The following is a 20938-nucleotide window of genomic DNA, read 5'->3' on the forward strand; positions in this document are numbered from 1 at the left end:
CCTGCAGTCTCTCTGCTGTTTACGTGTTCGGCTCTCATGGCTTCTTCGTAGGAAACTGTAATAGCCGCTCCCCTCACCGCACACTCTGCACCATGGCCGGCCGCGCTGCCCACCTCCCGCCGCCGCCCACCCGCGACTCCCTAGAGCTCGCCTCGCTGGCCTCGTCCTCGCCCTCGCCCTCGCCCTCGCACCCCTCGCGACGCAGCTCCGAGGACTCGTCGGCCTCGGGCGCGCCTTCCTCGCGGAGGCTGTCGCTGGACGACGAGGATCCCCTGTTCGAGTCGACGGAGCACGAGGGCAACCGGCCGCGACACAATCGCTCCTACAGCGTGTCCTCGGCCTTCGACTTTGCGCCGAGCCTCTTCCCCCTCTCGAGCACCGCCCAGGGCTACACAGCGCTGGGTGCGCCGTCCAACCCCGCCCTCGACCCGACCAATGCGCTCAACGGCGGCTCGCTGGAGAAGAACAAGAGCTTGACCTACCTGAACGGCCTGTCGCTCGTCATTGGGCTGATCATAGGGAGCGGCATCTTCTCTTCACCGTCGCAGGTGAACAAGAATGCCGGGTCGCCTGGGGCGTCGTTGATCGTCTGGGCGGTCGCTGGCGTGTTGGCGTGGACGGGTGCGGCCAGCTATGCAGAGCTCGGAGGCGCCATACCGCTGAACGGCGGCGCGCAAGTCTACCTCTCCAAGATCTTCGGCGAATGGGCAGGCTTCCTGTTTACCTGGTGCGCGGTGACAGTGCTCAAGCCCGGCTCGGCAGCCATCATCGCCATCATCTTCGGCGAGTACCTGGTCCGCGCAGCAATCGGCGCAGAGGCAGTGGACGCCAGCGCATGGCTCAACAAGGGCATCGCATTGGCCGGACTCGTGGTCGTCACCGCTTTGAACTGCGTATCAACAAAGCTCGGCACCCGCAGCGCCGATGTCTTCATGTTCCTCAAGTTCCTCGCCCTCCTCGGCGTCTTCGTAATCGGCATCGTAGTCGCCGTAACGGGCCTCTCCTACCGCGGCGACGCAAACCAGGACTGGAAGCAGCAGGGCTGGTTCGACGACACCTCGCACAACATCAGCAACTGGGCCGTCGCATTGTACGCCGGCCTGTGGGCCTTTGACGGCTGGGACAACGTACGCCTCCACGCCTCCACGCCTCCATGCCTCCACGCCTCCATGCCTCCACGCTTCCATGCCTCCACGCTTCCATGCCCCCCCGCCCCCCCCCCCTCCATCTCCTCTCACGCTAACGTGCGAACAGGTCAACTACGTAACCGCCGAATTCAAAAACCCCTCCCGCGACCTGCCCCGCGTAATCCACACCTCCCTCCCCCTCGTCATCCTCTGCTACATCCTCGCAAACATATCCTACTTCCTCGTGCTCCCCTCCCACGTCATAGAATCCTCAAACACCGTCGCCGTTGCCTTCGGCTCCCAAGTCTTCGGCCCCGTCGGCGCCCTGGTCCTCGCCCTCTTCGTCTCCGGATCCTGCTTCGGCGCACTCAACGCTACCACGTTCACCTCGGGTCGCTTGGTATACGCCGCTGGCAAGGAGGGATATCTGCCCGGCATCTTCGGGTCCATAGGGCTGGGCAAGAGCCACAGGGCTATACGGCTCCACTCCTCAACCACATCCCCATCCAAGGTGCCGAAGAAGATGGTAGACTGGTTTGCCGACCCAGACGCGGGCTTCTTCTTCACGCCTATCAGTGCTATGCTGCTCAACGCGGCTATCACAGCAGTCTACATCCTCATCGGCAGCTTCGACACACTCGTCACCTTCTACGGCGTCGCTGGCTACACGTTCTATTTCCAGACCGTTTTGGGCCTGATCATCTTACGCGTCCGCGAGCCCGACTTGGAACGCCCGTATAAAACTTGGATCACCACGCCTATCATCTTCTGCTGCGTCAGCTTATTTCTGCTCAGTAGAGCGGTCTTTGCAGAACCGGTGCAAACGCTCCTCGTCATTGCGTTCATGGCAGTCGGACTGGTGGTGTGGTTTGCGTGGGTCGGGCGGCGGAGAGGGAAAGAGAGGCAGCGCTTTAGGAATATGGAGGGTAGGAGCGAGAAGGACGTTGGGTGGATGTTTTGGAAGAGGTGGACGACGCGAGGAGGATGATGTTGATGTCGATACGAGGCACGAGACAACGAACAAATAAACACATCCAGACGGTCTCATCAGGGACACGTACACGTACACTGCCAACGTCATCTACAGACCGACGCTCATCGTCGGTGTCGCCACTGCTCTCCACACTTGATGTTTATCAACTCCCCCCAAACAATCGGTGGACCCTTCATTGCGTTCACCCATGTGTTTGCAACCCGCGCCGGCCGACGGAGCATAGGCAAGTAGATTTCTCTACCGATGGCGACATCCAGGCGTGCTGCCGCTGTGGAGACAGAGCATAGATGCAAGCATGGAAGAACTTTCGTAGAAGCTGGTCTTGAGGAGGCGCAAGGAGGGTCCTACCATGGGGCCCAGGGTGCGTGGTCAAGAGCGGGGCGAGGTGGTGGGGTCAGTGGAGCGAAGGCGGACGTGAATGTAGAGATGTTTGTCAAGGTGGCTCGAATAGAGTGAAGTGCGGCCAGGATGTGGCTTTGTCGGTTCAATCTGCATTATAGTCACAAAGAGCAGCGGCGGTTCTTGAATAGCAAGCAGTGAGGATGATAGATGATATTGTTTGTACATGTGTTTGGACCTCCGATGAGGTCCATCCCTCTATCCGACAGTGAAAGCGCCATTAGACGCAGGAGTGGTATGATACTAAACGAGACGTAACGAAGAAGAGGACGTAAGAAGATGCGTCGAGTCATCAAAAGAGTGGATGTGCGCAGCACAAGCACGGGGCGTAGCGTTGCGTAGCTGCACAGCAGTCGGGGGGTCGTGAAAGCAAGGAGAGTTTCGTGAGTCGCCGACGTCTTGCCCCCTCTCACATCGATGTTCCCAGCTTAGCTAGGCGGGATGTGATGGCAGGCTGAGACGTCGGAGCAGGCTGATACTTCCGACCCAAGACATGTGAAACAGGAACGCCGTCAGATATCCTCCGATCCATGACCCAACCCCGGACCAGACCCAAAGTATTGTACACCGGCGTAACGCCTTCCCGGTCTATACGCGACCAACTTGCCTCAGGTTTCAGTCTAGAGCCAGCCCTTCGGAGGAGGACTGCGCGACATGGTACCTTGTCCAAGCGGGATCCTGGCCGTGGGCGATGGAGAAGCGGCTGATCTCCCACTGTTCGAGCGCACGAGCGAGACGGCAAGCGGTTGTACTGGTGTCGGCGGCGCTGATGTTGTTGGCTCTGATGTGGGTGACGTTATGGTAGGCGAGGTTGCTGCGACTGACGCTGCAGGAGTGACTGGATTCATGCGGAGTCCACTCATCACTGCAGGTGCGGGCAGCGGCGATTGGGCTCGGGACGCAGGCGCGGGCGGTAGTACCTTCTCACGCTGAGCCTGCAGGTAGGCGCTGCTGTTCTGGGAAGGGGTGAGGGGAAATGCTGGCGTCCAAGCCGGGCTTGGTTTTGCAGGTGACCACGCGCGTTGTGTCAGTGGAGAAAATACCGCGGGTTTGAGGAGAACTTCGTCGGCATTTGCGGTTGGCGAAGGAGCTTGTAGAGGAAGGCCTAAGCTTTCGTTGCTCGTCTCGGTCTCGCTGCGGTTGAGTTTGGGGATGTTGGGAGCAGTGGGTGAAGTGTACTTGACTGCTGCAAGTGTGGCTGGGGCCAGGGAGAAGCGGAGACCGATCTGAACGGTTGCACTGCTATCTGTGCTGTCGTGTCGACTCCTGCCCATCGCGAAAGATGGATTTGGCTTGTCCATCGATGCAAACTCCTGACTGACATCTGTGACTGAGCTTCGGCGGTTGAATCGACGCACCGCAAGCTTTGATATCCTAGATTCACCCTTGGCTGCTTTCGATGGGTTGTAGACAGTGGCAGGGAGGCGAGGAACATCCCCGGCTCGAGTCGGGAAGACCGAATAGCTTGCTTTGTTCCGCTCGTGGCCTTTCCTCGTCTCCTCCTTTGACTCGTCCATGTCCGGAGGCAGTGGCCATTTTGTCGGGTCGATCGGACTTTGGGGTTTCGATCCTGGTGTAATTGCTCTCTCTGGTCGCTCGAAGTACTCGGGGTCGAAGTCGAATCGATTCTTCTCTGGGCCGACATCAATCAAGCCTTGTCTGCTATCTGGGCGACGTCCACCTTGTAGTGCGAGCGGGCCGCTGATGTTCATTTCCAGATCGCTGGGTCCGAAAAATCGGATCTTTGGTCGCTTCTGTTTGGATTGGGATCTAATCTCCTCGATAGGTCGAATGACCAGTCGGTTCGCATTTGTGCGAAGGAAGAGGTGGAAAAACGAGATGACCATGCCAGAAGAGAACAGCGATGCTTCAGCAAAGCGTGAGCCACCAAGCGCTGCGTCGAAGTTTTCCTGGAGAGACTGGACCTCGACCGGGATAACCAAGATCTGTGAGCTATCAGCTATACCCTCTGACCCTTAGATGTGCTGTACCTACGTAGATGATTGCAGTCAGAAGTAGGTAGTAGCACATTCTTGATGCTGCGATACGCTCGTTCGGGTCCACTTCAGCAGTTCGCATGAGCTGGATGCTGATGACAGCAGCCAATATCAGGAGTGAAGAAACCAGGATGAGAAGGAGGACGAGAGTCAAAAGGTCGTAACGCATCGGGAACCAGATCAGACTGCCGAAACATGTGTTGAACATAGGCCACGCGATGGTCGGTATCCAGGTCAAAAGGAGGAAGAAAGCTACTGCAGCGATGCATAGGATCGTGTTCCACCTTCCTCGGGGCGCAAAGCGTTCGAATTTGAAGGATCGAAGAGCTGTCTCGATACCGAAGACGAGAGTAATGTAGCCCATGGCGAAGATTGCTGTACTCGTTAGTCGTTGCGTCATCTTTTGGTGAGATGCAACATACCAGGATAGGTAACCATGGCCAGCATTCGACAGCTGCTAGATAATACACTATGGAGAGTTGTGCCCTGCACTGCTACGAATATAATTTGCGATAAGACCACACCGCAAGCCAGCGCGAGTGGAAAAGTCTCGGCGGGGTGGACGTTCTGGAGAGAGTTGAACCTTCTAGATGGTGTCAGCCTGGCTCAACCTGCTTCGATATCTACCACTCACTGTTTTCGGAGAGTGACTTGCAGTGCTGCCGCTCTCCTTGCGTCTGACAAGATTCGGTGAACTGTCAAGAGTGCAAGCGCAAGACTGAAGACGCCCAAAGCCAGATGCATTGTGCGCAGCGTTTGCACTTGAGCCAACTGCAAACTCGCAATCACGGCTCTTGTCGAATTCGTCGAGGTCGATGAGACGTCGCTGACGGCTGAGGTGTTGAGCGACACATTGAAGTGCGACCGGGCCTCAAGGAGAGGCAAATGAGCAACCCATTCTTCCATCGTGTCGACCTTCGCAACAAAATACACAAGAAGAAAAGAATGTCGCTGATCACCAGCAGCGGCTGTTGAAAGTGATGACGCTTAGATATTCATGGAGACAATCTGACCGAAGTAAACGGTAGTTGTCAGCTTCAGTAAGAGGTGCCTGAGCCTGCCAGCAGAACGAGGAAAGGGAAAAAGAGGGTAAGCATGATGCGTGGGACAAGGAGGCAAATATGAGACTAAGGGAGGGTGCCAGTAGCGCAGAGTTTCGGGACAGCGGTCCTGAGGCGTCTGTCAACCCATTCGCTGAGGTTGAGCATGGGCGCCATTCGAATTGGATCATGTTAGAGGCCGAACCCTCGTCTGCTTGGAGAGAGTGGGGTTTCACCAACTGCACGCACACTGGGGAGCCTGGGCAGCGGAAGCAGGCTGACCCGTCTCGACAAGCTTCTCTTGACTGCCACAGAAGCGAATTTGTGGACATTGCCCGTGTTTAGATACTCATAGTGACATGCTCTGGACGATATATACACTGTGAAGCTGTCAAGGAATCAGTAGACAGTGCCTAACAATCTTTTGCAGCACGTCGAAGACTACCAACAGCGTGGAGCTGTCTCCTGTCAAAGTTGAGCGCTTGTTCTGGGCTCAAAGGTTTCGTTTCTGTCATGCAGTGCCAGGTGTCGCCATAGGTCCCTATTGCCGCTTCGGGACCGGTGAGGTAGGCGCGTGGCGTATTGTTCGTTGTCGTTGTGAGGTTGGGCAGGTTGAACTAACGTTCTGGTGCTCGCTAAGTTTAGGTTGTGCCGCAGATCCTCGCTTCAGCCTTATCCGAGACACTGGGAACGCCAGATCCCCAAGCACCCCCCTCCGGATGCTGGGGTCTTATGTATGTTCGGAGGAAATTGCATAACTTCAGGGACCTCGAGTATGACCAGTAAAGAGGCATAAAAGAGTCCACTGGGCGCAGCAAGGCTGAGGTCGTTGAGTCTAAGCCAACTTTGGTCAACTAAGCGAACCCCGTTCACTTCGATGGATCTTCCCCTAGTAAGTCAATGATATAGCGCATGCAAGATTATATAAAAGAGTGTGGAGAGCGGCGGCCGATGTTTCTGAAAACTGTCGTCTTGTTGCTTGGCTGACGAGTTCGAATTGTTGAGGCCGAGCAACATTACAGCATCTGTCGGCTTGTGCGAAGCAGCAGAAGCAGAATCGCAGACCATGCTTGCGCTGTGAACAGTAGATCTGCTGGCCGCATAGACCGTGTCTGTGCTCGGTGAAATTGACCAACGGCAGCGATGACATGTGTTGCGCCTGTCGGGTGACCGTCGTGTCTGACTGCCGGAGCTTATAGACCATGTGGCCCATCCTGGAGTGAAAAAGGTCATCTCGCTACCTTGTCGTAATTTGACATCCGCGGTGCACGACAGGAAGCCACCCTTGGCGAAATGGGCTTCGAGTACGACGAATGAGAGGTACGGAAAGCTCGTGTCAAAAAGCGAAAACGTTTGGTGTACTAGTCTGCTTGCCCTCGCTTTTTACCGGCAGGTAGGCAAAATGAGTGTGTTCTAGACCGTGTCAGGATGTGACTTGAAGTAGCAAATCGTAAGAAGTCGATGTAGTCATGATGGTCGAGAAGTTGAATGTAATTGCACTGTGGCTCCAAGTGTCTCGGAGAGATTGCGCGACATGGTATAAATGGTAAAGATGTGAATTTGCACGTTGAGAATGGCTAGTTCGTTGGTAAAAACCGCTTTCTAAATGGATTTAGCGTACTCCTCAAGGTAAGATGCGAGCAGTTTCGCGCCGTCAAGAGAGACAGCATTGTCTTGAAGGAGATCATATTAGCTTGATGACATTCCGTAGCAGCTTGGTGAAGATATTACTCACAATTACTGGCGCGAATGCCTCCGACGCTGCGGTGGCCCTTCAAACCCAGCAAGCCCTTCTTCTCAGCGCCCGCAAGGAAAGCCTTTTCCTTGTCTGCATCTCCGCCGGCAACCCTGAAGCAGATGTTCATCCTACTTCGCACGGACTTGTCTGGTACGACACGGTAGACATCGGTGTACTTGTCGAGCACGCCGTAGATCAGGTTGGCCTTCTCATCTGAGATTTCCTCCTGACTGCTGATACGCTTTGCGCCGTAGGAGTTGACAAGTGCCTTCATGACTTGCCCAGCGACCCAGACGTCAAAGATGGGTAGAGTGTTGTACAGCGAGTTGTTCTTAGCAATGGTAGGGTAATCCAGTACGATAGGTCCAACGGGCAGATTGAGCTCCCTCAGCAATTCTGGTGAAGCGTAGGGCGACTGAGGAGGAAGAAGCGATTTCTTAAGGATCGCAATTGTGATACCGGCGTTGCCAATGTTCTTCTGAGCACCACCGAAGATGACGCCGTACTTCTTCACGTCGACTTTACGGGAGATGAAGTTAGAAGACATGTCAGCGACGACAATCGGCGCATCCTCGCCCTCAAGGCTCTTGGGGAATGAAGGGAACTCAACACCGTCGACGGTCTCATTGTCGCAGAAGTAGACGAACGCTGGCCCGCCTGCCGAACGAGGTGTAAGGCTCCACTGGTCTTCAGACGGGATCTTGCCGAACTTGCCATCGTTGGCCTTGCGAGCGTCAGCTGCAACATTGACGTGCTTGGCACCAATAAGGCGTGCAGCTTCTTGTGAGGCCTTGAGTGACCAACAGCCAGTGACGAGGTAGTCGACCTTCAGCTCTTCGTCCACGACCTTCCGTAGCCGCTTCAGTATCTCCTCCTTGTTGTCTCCCACCTCTTCAGCGATCTTAGCACGCTTCTTCTCTACCCAGATTGCCACCAAGTTGTAGACAACTGCACTGAACTCGCCGCTGCCGCCGCTCTGCAGGAAGAGGATGTCGTAGTCATCGGGGATTTCGAGCAGGTCACTCAGCGCCTGCTTGGTCTCGGCAAGGATAGCATTGGCTTCTGGCGAACGGTGGGAGATCTCGCAGAGGCCAAGGCCTTTGTCTTGGTAGTTGAGCAGCGCTTGTGATGCCTTCTCGAGAACGACGGTGGGGAGGGGCGCGGGGCCAGCACCGAAATAGTTGACGTCAGATCTTTGAACCATGGCGACGATGTGAGGGGGGCAGTGGTGGGAAAGAGGAACAATAGCAAGTTAGCTGGGAAGAAAGTAGACTGTCAATTGGCCGGACGCTATGTTTGTGGAGTGTAAATTCTTTGAGCTTTGCGTCATACCAATGACTCCAATGCCACTTCCTCAAGAGTGAGTCGTCCGGTTTCGGTGCTGCAAGCCACCAAACAAGCATGCAGGACGTTCAATACCTGCAGGAGCAATACATTCATGAGCACATTCAGCCATTCTTGACAGCTGTCCGTGTGTTGTACTGGTGGACATGAGAGTAGTGATTGACCGTGTGCACGGTGGCCAATCACATTGAGAGCGACCCTGATGACCTTTTGCCGGTGTCGGCGCAGTCGGATGTTGGCTCTTGGCGGCCGAAAATATCTGGGGAAGGTGCGCATCGCGAATCGACACATCGTTCCTGCCGAGTGTCAATTTGGGAGCAATGGCTATGTCACTGCGAGCTGCGCGACTCTTGGGTCGCCGAGTGGCTGTTGTACGTCTCGTTGTCCCCATTTCCACCACCATATTCTAACATGTTTGCAGCTGCCATCGAGCGTTCGTCTTTCCCGCGTCGCGACGAAGTCATCCCGTCTCAACTTCGCCCCACGCGCCTTCAGCACGACAGCCACCCGTTATGACACCCCGGATGTCTTCCATTCCTTGAGGGAGGGCCCAGCAGCCAACTTCCTCGGTACCTTCCAGGAGGCACCCAAGACTCCCCAGACCCTCACCGAAAAGATTGTCCAGCGCCATGCGGTCGGCGTGGCAGAGGGCAAGGTCATTCGCTCAGGTGACTATGTGACCCTTCAGCCTGCGAAGTGTATGACCCACGACAACTCATGGCCTGTTGCTCTCAAGTTCATGTCCATCGGTGCTACCAAGATCAACGACCCAAAGCAGATCGTTATGACCCTCGATCACGACGTCCAGAACAAGACTGAGAAGAATCTGAAGAAGTACAGCCAGATCGAGGAGTTCGCCGGAAAGAACGACGTCGTCTTCTACGGCGCTGGACGCGGTATCGGTCACCAGATTATGGTCGAAGAGGGCTACGCATGGCCAGGAACATTGGCTGTGGCCTCGGACAGTCACTCGAACATGTACGGCGGTATTGGATGTCTCGGTACACCGGTGGTCCGAACAGATGCTGCGAGTATCTGGGCGACTGGCAAAACCTGGTGGCAGGTCCCTCCGGTTGCAAAGGTCACTTTGAGCGGCGCCATGCCCAAGGGTGTCACTGGAAAGGACGTTATCGTTGCTCTCGCCGGTCTGTTCAACAAGGACGAAGTCCTCAACCACGCCATCGAGTTTGTCGGAACCGACGAGACCCTGCGCACCATCCCCGTCGACGATCGACTCACCATCGCCAACATGACCACCGAGTGGGGTGCTCTGACTGGTCTTTTCCCCATCGACTCCGTGCTGCACGGCTGGCTGCGAGCCCGGGCTACACTGGCCGCCATGGGTGAGGGCGAGGCTAAGGACCACCACCAGAAGCAGTTCGTCCACGAGCGTATCGACGAGCTCTTCACAGCCACCGGCATCGTTGGACAACAACTCGGCCACATCTGGAAGCCGGCTTTGGCCGCCGACAAGGGCGCTGTCTACGCCAAGGAGCTCTTCCTCGACCTGTCCACTCTGTCACCCTACGTCTCTGGACCCAACTCCGTCAAGGTCGCCACACCCCTCATCGAGCTTCAGAACCAGGACATCAAGGTCAACAAGGCTTACCTCGTCTCTTGCACCAACTCCCGCGCATCTGATCTTGCGGCTGCTGCGAAGGTCTTCAAGGAGGCTGCTGCCGCCAACGGTGACAAGGTCCCCAAGATCCCTGAGCACGTCAACTTCTACATCGCCGCCGCATCGATCCCGGAGCAGAAGGCCGCAGAGGAGTCTGGTGACTGGCAGACCCTCCTAGAAGCCGGTGCTCAGCCGCTGCCTTCTGGATGTGGTCCTTGCATTGGCCTCGGTACAGGTCTTCTCGAGCCCGGCGAGGTCGGTATCAGCGCCAGCAACCGCAACTTCAAGGGTCGCATGGGCTCCCCGGACGCAAAGGCATACCTTGCCAGTCCCGAGGTTGTCGCCGCCAGTGCACTTTCTGGCAAGATCTCCGGCCCTGGGTGGTACGAAGCCCCAGAGGGCTACGAGGGCGTCCGCCGCGGCGAAGGCGACGGCATCCCCGAGGAGGAGCGCATGATGACCATCGAGGACATGATCGAGAAGGCCATCAAGGATGCAGAAGCGGCTGCTAATTCATTTGGCGAGATTGCGAACCCAACCATCTCCGAGCCCGCAGCAACTTCCTCAGAAGCCGAAACACTCACGGAGATCCTCCCCGGCTTCCCCGAAAAGATTTCTGGTGAGATCGTCTTCTGCGACGCAGACAACATCAACACCGACGGTATCTACCCCGGCAAGTACACATACCAGGACGATGTAAGCCGCGAGAAAATGGCGGAAGTGTGCATGGAGAATTACGACCCTAGCTTCGGCCAGACCGCAAAGGCCGGCGACATTCTCGTCTCGGGCTTCAACTTCGGCTGCGGTAGCAGTCGTGAGCAGGCCGCAACTGCTATCTTGGCGAAGGGCATCCCGCTTGTCGTTGCTGGTAGCTTTGGCAACATCTTCAGCAGGAACAGCATCAACAATGCGTTGATGGGTGTTGAGGTGCCTAAGCTGGCCAACAGGCTGCGAGAGGTGTTCTCCAGCAAGGCCGTCGAGTCAAGTCAGCAGGCGATTAAGGAGCTGAGCCAGAACAGTCAATCGCTTGACTCGCCGCCACCTGCTGCTACTGCGCAGCCTGCTGAGGCTAAGCAGCTCACTCGCAGGACTGGCTGGACGCTTGAGTGGGATGTTCGCAGAAGCACTGTGAATGTCCAGGAGGGTCCCAACGGTGCTAAGTGGAATGTCAAGGTTGGTGAGCTTCCTCCCAACGTGCAGGAGATTATTGCTCTCGGTGGTCTTGAGAACTGGGTCAGGAAGGAGATTGGCGGCACTGCTTGAACGTTGTAAGATCTGTGTATACCCATTTAGATACATTGCATGGGCCGGCGTTCGTTTCGCGTAGTATTGTATTGTACATGTTGCTCCCCTTCACCAAAAGCTGGTCCGGCGCATCGTTCTGTGTGCGCTTGGTCATGGTTGTAGCACATAGAAAGGAGCTCTAATGTATGGAAGTATCCCTTACCCGGAGTCTCACCGCCGTTCGTCCGCGTCACCACCTACTCGATCGTCTCTTCCGTAACCGACAAGATCTTGCGAGGTCCGCTGAACAGGCCCTGGCCACTCTCAGTGCGCTTGTGTGTGACATGAAATGCTACATGCTTCCCGTTCTTCCATTCTTCAAAGGTCGCCTTTCCTTCCTTTCGCACCTCAGCATCGTCCTTGCGGATGTTCTCCTGTACGCCGCTCCACTTAGGGTGTGTTGGGCGCTCGGGACGGGTATTCTCATCATCTTCAGACTGCCTTCCACGGCATTGTTTGCCCTTCCTACGGCCGTTCTTGTTCCTGCGCTGGTAGTCGCGGCGAGGTGATGCAACCGTATCAGCGTTGGCGATACGCATACGAGCCAGACAACATCCTGCAACAAAGCCACAGACGAGAGTGAGCGATGCTATTCCTCCGGCAAGTAAGCGCGTTATGTCGCGGACCTGGGAGCATGCCACGAGGAAGTTGAAGAGCTGCAGGCTTAAGGACGAGAGTTTGAAGAGGCCAAGGCTTCCGAGCAAGACTGCAAGAGCGGAGACCAAGGTGGTTGAGACCATCGTGAAGGTGTACATTAGCCCCACGACCATACGACGGCCGGTCTTTTTCGCTTTCTCTGGGAACACACGTTGTGGACGCGCAGCAAGTTCTACCTGGATTGTGTTGTCGTGAAGCTCTGGCGCGGGTTCGTCTGGGACCGGAACACCAAGAAACTTGCACAGTGGCACCCATGCGATCAAGTCGTGGATCTCGAAAAGGTTCTTCTCTCGGACAGTCTCGCGAATGACTCGGTCGTTCTTCATACAGTAATGGTTATCCGATTTAGCGTTTAGCATGAGGAACCGGTTTATGTTACCGTGGTAGACAGGATCAATGCGCTGCCAGAAACGAGACGTAACCTTCCCGAGAAGCTTCTCGACGATATCCAAGTTAGATTCTCGCGTCACCAGTATAACTTTTACGTTAGGGTACAGTTTGATAAATTCATGGTCGAAAAAGCTGGTCGGGGCTCCAACGAGGGCATTGTGATCGCCAATCACCTTGTCGTAGTCGGACTGGTTGTATGGCCGACCTTCCTGGTGTAGGCGTGCGGCTTCGAGCCAAAGAGGGAAGTCGCGTTCGTATCGGTTGCTAGCGGCCTGAAAGTCGTAGACCTTGAAACCGAGTTTCTTGAGTGCATCGCCAACGCCTGGAAAGGAAGTCAGCGCCGCACCGCAGATCGCGTTTTGTACAAAACTCGCCATCAGTACCGCTCCCAGGCTGGCCGACAACGATGACCTGCTTCAGAGACCGAAACTTGCTTGGGTCGCTGTCCAAGAGGCGAGGTGGTGGTGTGACAGCTTCACTTTCAGCAGCGGTTGCCGTGGAGGAGGCAGCAGCATTATGGACGTCCATGATTGGAGGCTTTGGGTGATTTGGTGCTGTGTCAGAGGCTGCTACGCCTGCAGGAGGTGCGGTGGGAGAATGCACTGTCATCCTGGCCTGGAAAGAGTTGGACATGAAAGTAAGAAACAGTTATTTCGTAGAGAGGGATAGAGCTGCGGGAGACGTGGTGAATCTGAGAATCGTGTTGGGTGAGGCAAGGTGGAAGAGCTTCGGTCTGGTGACTCAGGTAAGCGTTGTTTACTCTCACCGTGAAGGAGACGAAGGCACGTCTGCTGACTAGCGCCACACTTTGACTTTGCAGAACTGAGCGGATTGAAAATGTTAGCGTCTTCAGTCGGAATAAGGGTCACTTCATGAAGGCCAGATATTCAAGATGAATGCGGTAGGAGAAGAAGCAACACCACAAGTGATGTAGTACGTCGTTCTGTCCTCCAGTCTTATCTGTCACAGTTTAAGGTCTACGGTCTATACCTCCAGCCTGGATCTACCCATTACTTATGGAATGTGACAAAGAAGGCCTTACACTATCTAAGTTGGTATCATATCCAATATGTTCCCCCAACATTCGCCCAGTGCCACTCACCAACGAAAACCTACGATGCCTTCCACTTCCCCTTCGCAGCCGAGAACTGCTTCACCCGTCCACCATTCCGATCCTCACCCCAGCACACCTCCACACCTTCCGACTGGTGCTGAACCTTCTTTACGGCATCAACCGACGACTTCTTATTCCCCCAGGTTCTCATAGGACTGTCGAATTTTTGCGATCCTCCCATCATGCTCAGCGTGCCTCTGCGCCCCTTGCTCGCACCAGGGCTGTATTTCCTTGATTGGCGTACCATCTCCATCGAGCAGGCCGTTACGTTGGAGCGTATCGTGCTAATAGGCGCAGTCTTTGCGAGGCCCGAGAAGTTGCGTTGGCTGGAGTTGGCGACGAAGGGTATCTGGTATCCTGGAGTGGAGACGCGGCCGGTACGACCATCGAGATGTTTGCCGATTCCAGAAGGGATGTGATTGATGATATCAGAAGGAGAGTTGTTCGAGCCAGTACTATCGGAATGCGAAGTCGATTGACGCTGGACTGAAGTCTCGAGCGGAGGCGTGGCGTTGGCGTCGATGAACCAGCGCGCTGACGAGGATGACCGAGAGTTCGGATCAGAACGCTCCTGTGGTGTAGGTGTTGGATCTGTTCGAGCTGCTTCAACACGCTGTGTTTTCCAAGGACGAGAAGTACGAACGCGCGATCAAGATGGTACTGAGACCGATGATGCCATAGAACACTAATATTGGCTGATGATAAGGATGGTTCAGCCAGTGCGCGAGTGTATCATTCGTATCGGCTAATTGGAATAGAACATCGCGAAGTTGACGAAGCCCACCTTCGACAATGGCCTCGAACCGTGTAAGTTCCCGATAGAAGGGCAGTGACCATCCGATAGCCATGTTGTCGAGCTTGTAGTGGTGTCCTGTGCCGCTGAGGTTCGCAACTTCTTGACTGTATAATTCGCAAGTTGATGTAGTTGATAGGTAAGCTGATGAAGAAGGGCAGAAGAAACGAGGCACGATGTGTGTGTCTATCATGGTGGGTGCTGGGAAGCGAGCGCGTTCCGTCGAGTGAAACAGTGCCGATGGGTAGCGTTTGCATGTCTCGGGTGAAAAGCAACAACTTGCCTGGGCCACCAAACGCTCTCAATCAGGGGCAGAAAGGAAGGGAAAAAGAACTTCCATTCCGTTCTCGATGTTACAAAGAGCTTCCGATGTTCCTGGCTTGCAATTTAATCAGGGGCCACTAGAGGAGAGATGATGTGACTTAAAAATGTGACGCCACGCTTTCGTGGGTATTATTGGGGGTAATATTTTCAACAATGTGGAAATATTCTAAAATCGTCCCAAGAAACCTGCTCTTCCAGAGTTATACAAGCTTCGCAAACTGACGAACGATGCGCAAGCTGTTGGGAGAGAGGGTGCATTAATTCTACAAGGTATTCACACTACTCATCATCCGACTCCGACGGCGACCCATACCCATCAATCCTAAACAAGTTGATAGTGTCCACAAACGTACTGTTATTATCCACATTGCTTGCCAAATCAACATTATCCCGCGTAATCATGTTCGTAGCTCCTACTGTGTTCAAGTTGTAAATGTTAATGTCGTAGCTGAGCCTATCGCCTTCGATGGTAAATATGCGCGTCTGGCAAACCGCTCCAGCACCAACTGCTGAGCAAGCCGTGCTGTAGTTGTCAAAGAACGAGTACAGTCCTACACCGTAGCCAAGGATGTTGTTGCTCCGCACGATGCGCAGCCCCCATCCGCTCGCTGTGCTAGCAGTGTTGTTGCCTGTTCCATTGGTAAAAGGGGCAAAAATGGGGTCATTGAGAGCAGGGTTGGGTGGGAAGGGGATGGTGGCGTCCGGATTGGGCTGGTAGTAGGCTGTTTCGGTTTGGATCTGGCCCATGAAGACATTGCGCGTGTCGACAAATTGATATTCGTACAGGACGTGGTGCTCGACTGCTGTGCCCCATCTGTTTGATGTTAGCAGCGATCGACATGGGAGGGGAAGGGGAGATGGTACTTACAGCCATAGCTGGCCGCGCTGACTCTCGATATGCAAGCCGCGGCCTGCGTAGATGGTGATCTGGGTGTTATTGTTGCGCGCGTCGTCGAGATCGTGGTCCGCGACCCAGAGCCAGTTGTTCTCTAGGTAGAGGCCGGCGGCGAACTTGGTAATATGAATGGACATGTATGCAGCGATGCATTCCTGGACCAGGTTCGCGGACGTGATAATAGTGTCTGGGGTCTTCTCGCACTGCTCGGTTTGGAGACCTGAGCCAGCGAAGCCACCGATCCGAGTGTGGACGTCCCACATGCCTGCTGGGGTGGAGTCATAGGTACCCAAGTTGTACTCGATAAGGATGGCGCCCTTTTGCTGCCCTTGCGTGCTGACGAACATGTCAGACCACTCAATTGAGCCTTGCTCACCGGGCTGTGCAACCTGGACCACGGGTTTGGGGTTGTTGATGTCGTTGAAGTATTCGCCGGCTGAGAGAATGACGGATGCGAGGGCTTCACCAACAATCTTGGAACCTGGCGGGATGTATATCGTTCCTGTGACCTTGTAGAAGCCGGCATCGACGAAGAGGATCTTGCCCTCTGCCTTAGCCTGCAGCAGAGCAGCGTTCAGAGCAGCAGTGTCATCAGTCACACCATCACCAGCAGCACCGAGGTCACGGGTACTGAGGAAAGAAGACAGCGGGAGGGAGCCATACTGTGGCTTCGAACGCGTGTAGTACTTTCCTGCAGCGTCGAGCAACTCAGCCGGCCTCTTGCTAGGTTCGATTGGACCTCGAGCCTCAACAGGACCCTCCGGCAAGTAACGATGACCATCAGCCCAAGCAGCAATAACGGTTGACCCGGCAGTGCCCTGAAGATAGGTCGAGTTAGGCCCAGCAACAGCCACACCGACATTGTTCAGCTTGACGTTCTCCAGGTACAGACTTCCAGCGGCAGCGGGCTCGGAATTGTCAGTCCTAGCGGTGATGATACCAACAGGTGTATTGTTGATCTCGCTGTCAAAGAGGGTGATTGAGCCAACATTAACAGCCGATGGACCTCCAGCCGAGACATTCAAACCAACTTGGCAGTTGTTGATTGTAACACCGGAGTATGTCCATCCCCAGTCCCATAGCTGATTGATGGCAGTAACGACATTGTTAAAAGTCAGGTTACGCGTAGTGAACTGCTGGTTGCCAACATTGAATCCGTAGTTACCGCCCTCGAAGACCAGATCTGTCATGAAGCCTCCAGAACCTTCTTCGATGAACAGGCCCTGGTGTTGCGTACTGTTCGCCGCAGACATCTTGAAAACAACATTTTGAAGGCTTGTCGTCTGCGCAGTAGGCCAATGCACACCAGTTGCGGAGACATTTGCCGGGATATTGGTCATGTCCAAAACGAGGTTACGGATTTGGCGGAAGAACGTGTTGGTCGGCCCGAAGCCAGTTCGTCCGGGACGGGTGCCAGTGCCTAGGTAGGGGCTGCCATCAATCAAACCGAGACCGGTGAAATTAGAGGTTGCGAGCAGAGTTGGGAGACAATTCGGGTTGCCAATGAGCTACTGGAGTTAGCGTAGTCGTTTATTTATCGGCAAAACGCATAAGATTTCATACCTGAGTGTAGTAGTAATCAATGATACTCGAAGAGATCAGATATGTGCCTTCAGGGAAGTACACCAATGCAGGCGTATTAGTCGAAGACTCGCACTGGGAAGGTCCGCATCGATTGCCTTGAGTAACAGCTTTCTGGATCGCCGCAGTATCATCGGTAACTCCGTCACCTCTAGCACCGAACTCCTTCACGTTCCTGAAAACAGTGTAGTTGTCAGAATTCGGGTTGAAAGAAGCGACGCCCTGATGCCTGATATTCTCAAGCCAGTAAGGAGCGCAAGATTCAGACGTTCCAGTCGATAACGGCGCCGAAGAGGTGCTGGTGCCATTCGACTTGGTAGGATATGGTGCGATGGTTGGGTTGATGGTTGTAGGTCGAGGCGTGTAGGTGACTTGAACACTCGATGAAATCACGGAGTTGATATCCGAAGCCAACGAGGAGATATTCAGTGATCCTGAGGGCGAAAAAATTGGAAGCGTTCGCTGTGCGATTTTCGAGGAAGCTTCTCCATGGTGAGGAATATCAACACGGTAAGAGCGAGCGTTGAGCGCCGAGGCGCAAGTCGTAAGACCCAAGACAACAACCTTCAGCAACATCTTGTCAAATTGACAACGAAAAAGAGTGACTGTGCGTGACTTTCAAAGGTTTAAAACCCGAACCAAATCAGCACATGTGGGCGCACATGTTCAATAAATAAAAGTAAGGAGCTGATCTGCACAGCCTTATGAATATGGATCATCAACCGTGGACGGTCCAGCGGGGACCACACCACGAACACGCGTCTGCCCAATCACAACTCTCTCACCATGGGGCAGTCAGCTGCAAGTTGAGGTTGTGGCTTGCATTCCCCCCTCGCTACTGCTGTGCACCTGAAACACTCCTTTGCAGGGGCTGGGCACCCTCGTTGGTGGCTGGCTTGATCAGATGTTCAGAGCTGTGCTGTTTATGTGCAATGCTGATGAGGTAAAGCAACACTGGGGACTTCCAGGCTCCTGATCCCTTGTGCATGCTCCAGTGTTGTGGCAAGGACGCGTTGGGTCTCCAGATTTTTTATCGCCTGTCATGGAGAGTGCTCGGTGATTTGGTGTGAGTAATCACAAGCGTTGCTCAAGAGCTTAGGGGTGCACGTCCTCAGAGAGTTGAGGAAGGTGCTCAGCTCACCCCAGGAAACGAGTCCGCTTTCCTCGGACTGGGCTGCCTGTCAACCACGTAGAGATGCATGAGATGCGCGTTTGGAGATGATCAGAAGAACGTAACGGCCTGCATGAGCAGGATGTAAGATTATGAGAAGGCAGGTCAAGATGCAGGTGAGCACGCAGGCACGTGTTGAGCGGCCATGTCATCGGCAAAACACTGCGTAAACGCCGACATGCTTCTTGAAACTTTGCGAGTGAACGTCATCTTCGACATCCGTACAACCACATCACCGATCTTCGATCCACTACATCTCTTCACTTCTACACACATACACAAGATGTTCGGAGGTCAGTATGCTAGTCAGGAGTGGATGTGCTTCGCTGACAATGCGCAGCACCACCCCAGCCATCCAAGCAGGAGCTTGAGCGCGCCGAGGCGCAGACAATGACAGACATCAAGTGGACAGCTGCGTCAGCTGTTGTTCTTTACTTGTGTAAGCTCAGTACCTGTATTGGGTATGACGAGCGTTCGCTTACATAACTGTAGCGCCTTTCCTTGTCGACTACGTCTACAAGCTCATCTAAACGATTGCGAGCATCGAAACTATGACTTCTTGCGACAACTGTATGATCATTCGGCGGCGTTCGTGCGATCTGTATCATAGTGCGCTTGAATGTAAGCGCTTGTACAACATGATGGAAGGTACCGGGCAACATTCGTGGACATGGACGAGAGCACGATAGATCAGGAAACACCTGGATTCATGACGAATTCGAGGAAGAGATGGAGCAAGTAATGGCACTAAGCTTTGTGCTATGGACTCGATGAGCCACAATGTGGTATCCGCAATGCCAACCTTTTCGCCAATGAGATGATTGATAAATGCTCTTCCAATCGTACATGCCAATGTTCTATACTCATCGCGTCGCTGGCTTCTGCTCTTGGACTTTCTCGTACTCGTCGTACTCTTGTTTGGTGTCGTCGACCCATTTTTTAAGGTGTTCGAGTTGTCTATCGTAGTCTTTCAGGAGCTGCGCGTAGTGTTAGTCTAGTATTTCATATGGATATGCAATGAACGTACCTTCTCTAGCGCCTTCTGGTCTTCTTCTGAAAGCAGCTCGCCGTTCTGCTGGCTCTCGATATTCTTGCCCAGCTTCTCTGTCTCCTCCTGCAGTATCCGCGCCCTTTCGCGCACGCCTGACATACGCGCCCAGATCTCCTCTTGCCGCCCTCCAAGTACAGGGTCGAAGGTTTTCTTCTCGAGCTCGACAAGCTTCTTCTTCAGCTCCTCTTCCTGTGTGTCCATGACATATCCTCGGTTCCTCAGGATTTGCACCTTTGTCGCGAGAGCCAGTGTCCGCTGTGTGAATACAATGTGCTTTCGCTTTGCCTCGGTGATGCGCGATGCGACATTCAGCTCGTGGGTGTCCTTCAGCACTGAAAGGCTATTGTTGATCTCGTGGAGGCGCGTTCGAAGTGCAGTAACAGCCATCTGCTGCTGGCGTATGCGTTCTGCTACCTGCTCGAAACCGCGCGCCAGTACAGGGATGGCGCCAGGGGCAGGCTTCTTCGAAAGAGCTTCTTCCCACTTCCTCTCATCTTCTCCCGGCTGGGGTCCGTAGAACGGTGCTTCTTCGGGCTTGACCGAGTTGTAGAAATAATGTGTGAAGACACAGTCAGGGTTCTCGGGGTCCCATTTGCCGTTCAACACTTGGATCTGTTGCTGGACAGACTTCTCGCCTAATTCCAGTTAGCCCAGAATTACCAAATCATGGAGTTACGTACGATGACCGCTAATTGATGCACCAGCATAAGGCTGAGCTGTTGACTGCCGCAGCTGAGGCAGCCCATCGCGGGTCTGCTGGAGGCTCTGCGCCTGAATAGGGTTCAATCCTGGCGCAGGTTGTAGAGAGGATCCAAACAAGCTGTTGCCGAACTGCTGCTGTTGCTGGGGTTGCTGTTGCTGCTGCTGCTGATTTTGGGTCTGGCCCCACTGGCTTGAGGTCTGTTGTTGTGATTGCTGCTGCTGTTGCTGGGGCTGCCCAAGTTGTCCGCCAAACAAGTTGGATACAGTGTTCTGCTGTGGTTGCTGCTGTGTCGATCCAAACAGACCGCCAGTCTGAGGCGCTGCTGTGCTGGTGCCGAACAAGCTAGGTGCCGCAGCAGTCGACTGCTGTGGTTGTTGCAGCGAACCGCCGAAAAGACCTCCGGCTGGCGCAGTTGTACTCCCAAACAGTGTCCCTGTCTTCTTCTCTCCTCCGGCGTTTCCAAAGCTGAAAGACATATTGGCGAGCGGATCTAAGAATGTGCGGTTGTGTGGTGTTTATGAGTAAACACGCTTCAGGTACGCGCTGAGCAACGAGGAAGGGGCGGACGTGGTAGTGAGGGAATGAGAAGCTCAATCAGTCTGCATGTCGACAGTGAAAGTGGCTTTGAGGTTTGCGCACGGCGTTGCGGTGATGCGAAACCGCAATGGGTGCAATGTTTGGGTGCAGGCTGCTTTGTCGATTGTCGAAAGCTTCAGGC

General features: G+C 54.5%; 8 protein-coding genes across 8 annotated transcripts; 3 read left to right on the top strand and 5 right to left on the bottom strand.

The window, feature by feature from the left end:
- Positions 1–92: 92 nt before the first annotated feature.
- Positions 93–2115, top strand: BU25DRAFT_453204 (uncharacterized protein; the record flags this gene model as incomplete). The annotated part of the gene is made up of 2 exons (XM_033700073.1): positions 93–1127; positions 1255–2115. 2 exons carry the CDS (start codon positions 93–95, stop codon positions 2113–2115), a joined length of 1896 nt encoding a protein of 631 aa, XP_033567624.1.
- An 861-nt stretch (positions 2116–2976) lies between these two features.
- Positions 2977–5530, bottom strand: BU25DRAFT_5500 (uncharacterized protein). The gene is made up of 4 exons (XM_033700211.1): positions 5152–5530; positions 4940–5103; positions 4516–4892; positions 2977–4466 (listed from the first exon to the last, which is right to left on the bottom strand). Exons 1-4 carry the CDS (start codon positions 5421–5423, stop codon positions 3141–3143), a joined length of 2139 nt encoding a protein of 712 aa, XP_033567625.1. The 5' UTR covers positions 5424–5530; the 3' UTR covers positions 2977–3140.
- Positions 5531–7028: 1498 nt separating this feature from the next.
- BU25DRAFT_355791 (phosphoserine aminotransferas-like protein) lies at positions 7029–8695 on the bottom strand. The gene is made up of 2 exons (XM_033699588.1): positions 7293–8695; positions 7029–7230 (listed from the first exon to the last, which is right to left on the bottom strand). The coding sequence occupies exons 1-2, from the start codon at positions 8497–8499 to the stop codon at positions 7160–7162; spliced, it is 1278 nt and encodes a 425-aa protein (XP_033567626.1). The 5' UTR covers positions 8500–8695; the 3' UTR covers positions 7029–7159.
- A 242-nt stretch (positions 8696–8937) lies between these two features.
- Positions 8938–11691, top strand: BU25DRAFT_486543 (homoaconitase mitochondrial precursor). The gene is made up of 2 exons (XM_033700166.1): positions 8938–9010; positions 9061–11691. The coding sequence occupies exons 1-2, from the start codon at positions 8960–8962 to the stop codon at positions 11518–11520; spliced, it is 2511 nt and encodes an 836-aa protein (XP_033567627.1). The 5' UTR covers positions 8938–8959; the 3' UTR covers positions 11521–11691.
- Positions 11630–13324, bottom strand: BU25DRAFT_5526 (uncharacterized protein). The gene is made up of 2 exons (XM_033700212.1): positions 12963–13324; positions 11630–12910 (listed from the first exon to the last, which is right to left on the bottom strand). The coding sequence occupies exons 1-2, from the start codon at positions 13219–13221 to the stop codon at positions 11739–11741; spliced, it is 1431 nt and encodes a 476-aa protein (XP_033567628.1). The 5' UTR covers positions 13222–13324; the 3' UTR covers positions 11630–11738.
- A 1608-nt stretch (positions 13325–14932) lies between these two features.
- Positions 14933–17958, bottom strand: BU25DRAFT_355798 (glycoside hydrolase family 55 protein). The gene is made up of 3 exons (XM_033699589.1): positions 17278–17958; positions 15688–17222; positions 14933–15633 (listed from the first exon to the last, which is right to left on the bottom strand). Exons 1-3 carry the CDS (start codon positions 17869–17871, stop codon positions 15099–15101), a joined length of 2664 nt encoding a protein of 887 aa, XP_033567629.1. The 5' UTR covers positions 17872–17958; the 3' UTR covers positions 14933–15098.
- Positions 17959–18613: 655 nt separating this feature from the next.
- Positions 18614–19492, top strand: BU25DRAFT_405332 (uncharacterized protein). Its single transcript, XM_033699755.1, has 3 exons — positions 18614–18759; positions 18807–18905; positions 18959–19492. The coding sequence occupies exons 1-3, from the start codon at positions 18645–18647 to the stop codon at positions 18994–18996; spliced, it is 252 nt and encodes an 83-aa protein (XP_033567630.1). The 5' UTR covers positions 18614–18644; the 3' UTR covers positions 18997–19492.
- Positions 19225–20889, bottom strand: BU25DRAFT_405334 (uncharacterized protein). The gene is made up of 3 exons (XM_033699756.1): positions 20198–20889; positions 19494–20152; positions 19225–19443 (listed from the first exon to the last, which is right to left on the bottom strand). Exons 1-3 carry the CDS (start codon positions 20694–20696, stop codon positions 19330–19332), a joined length of 1272 nt encoding a protein of 423 aa, XP_033567631.1. The 5' UTR covers positions 20697–20889; the 3' UTR covers positions 19225–19329.
- Between the last annotated feature and the right edge of the window lie 49 nt (positions 20890–20938).

This window comes from Macroventuria anomochaeta, assembly GCF_010093625.1.
Source record: "Macroventuria anomochaeta strain CBS 525.71 unplaced genomic scaffold BU25scaffold_1, whole genome shotgun sequence".
NCBI lineage: Eukaryota > Fungi > Ascomycota > Dothideomycetes > Pleosporales > Didymellaceae > Macroventuria > Macroventuria anomochaeta.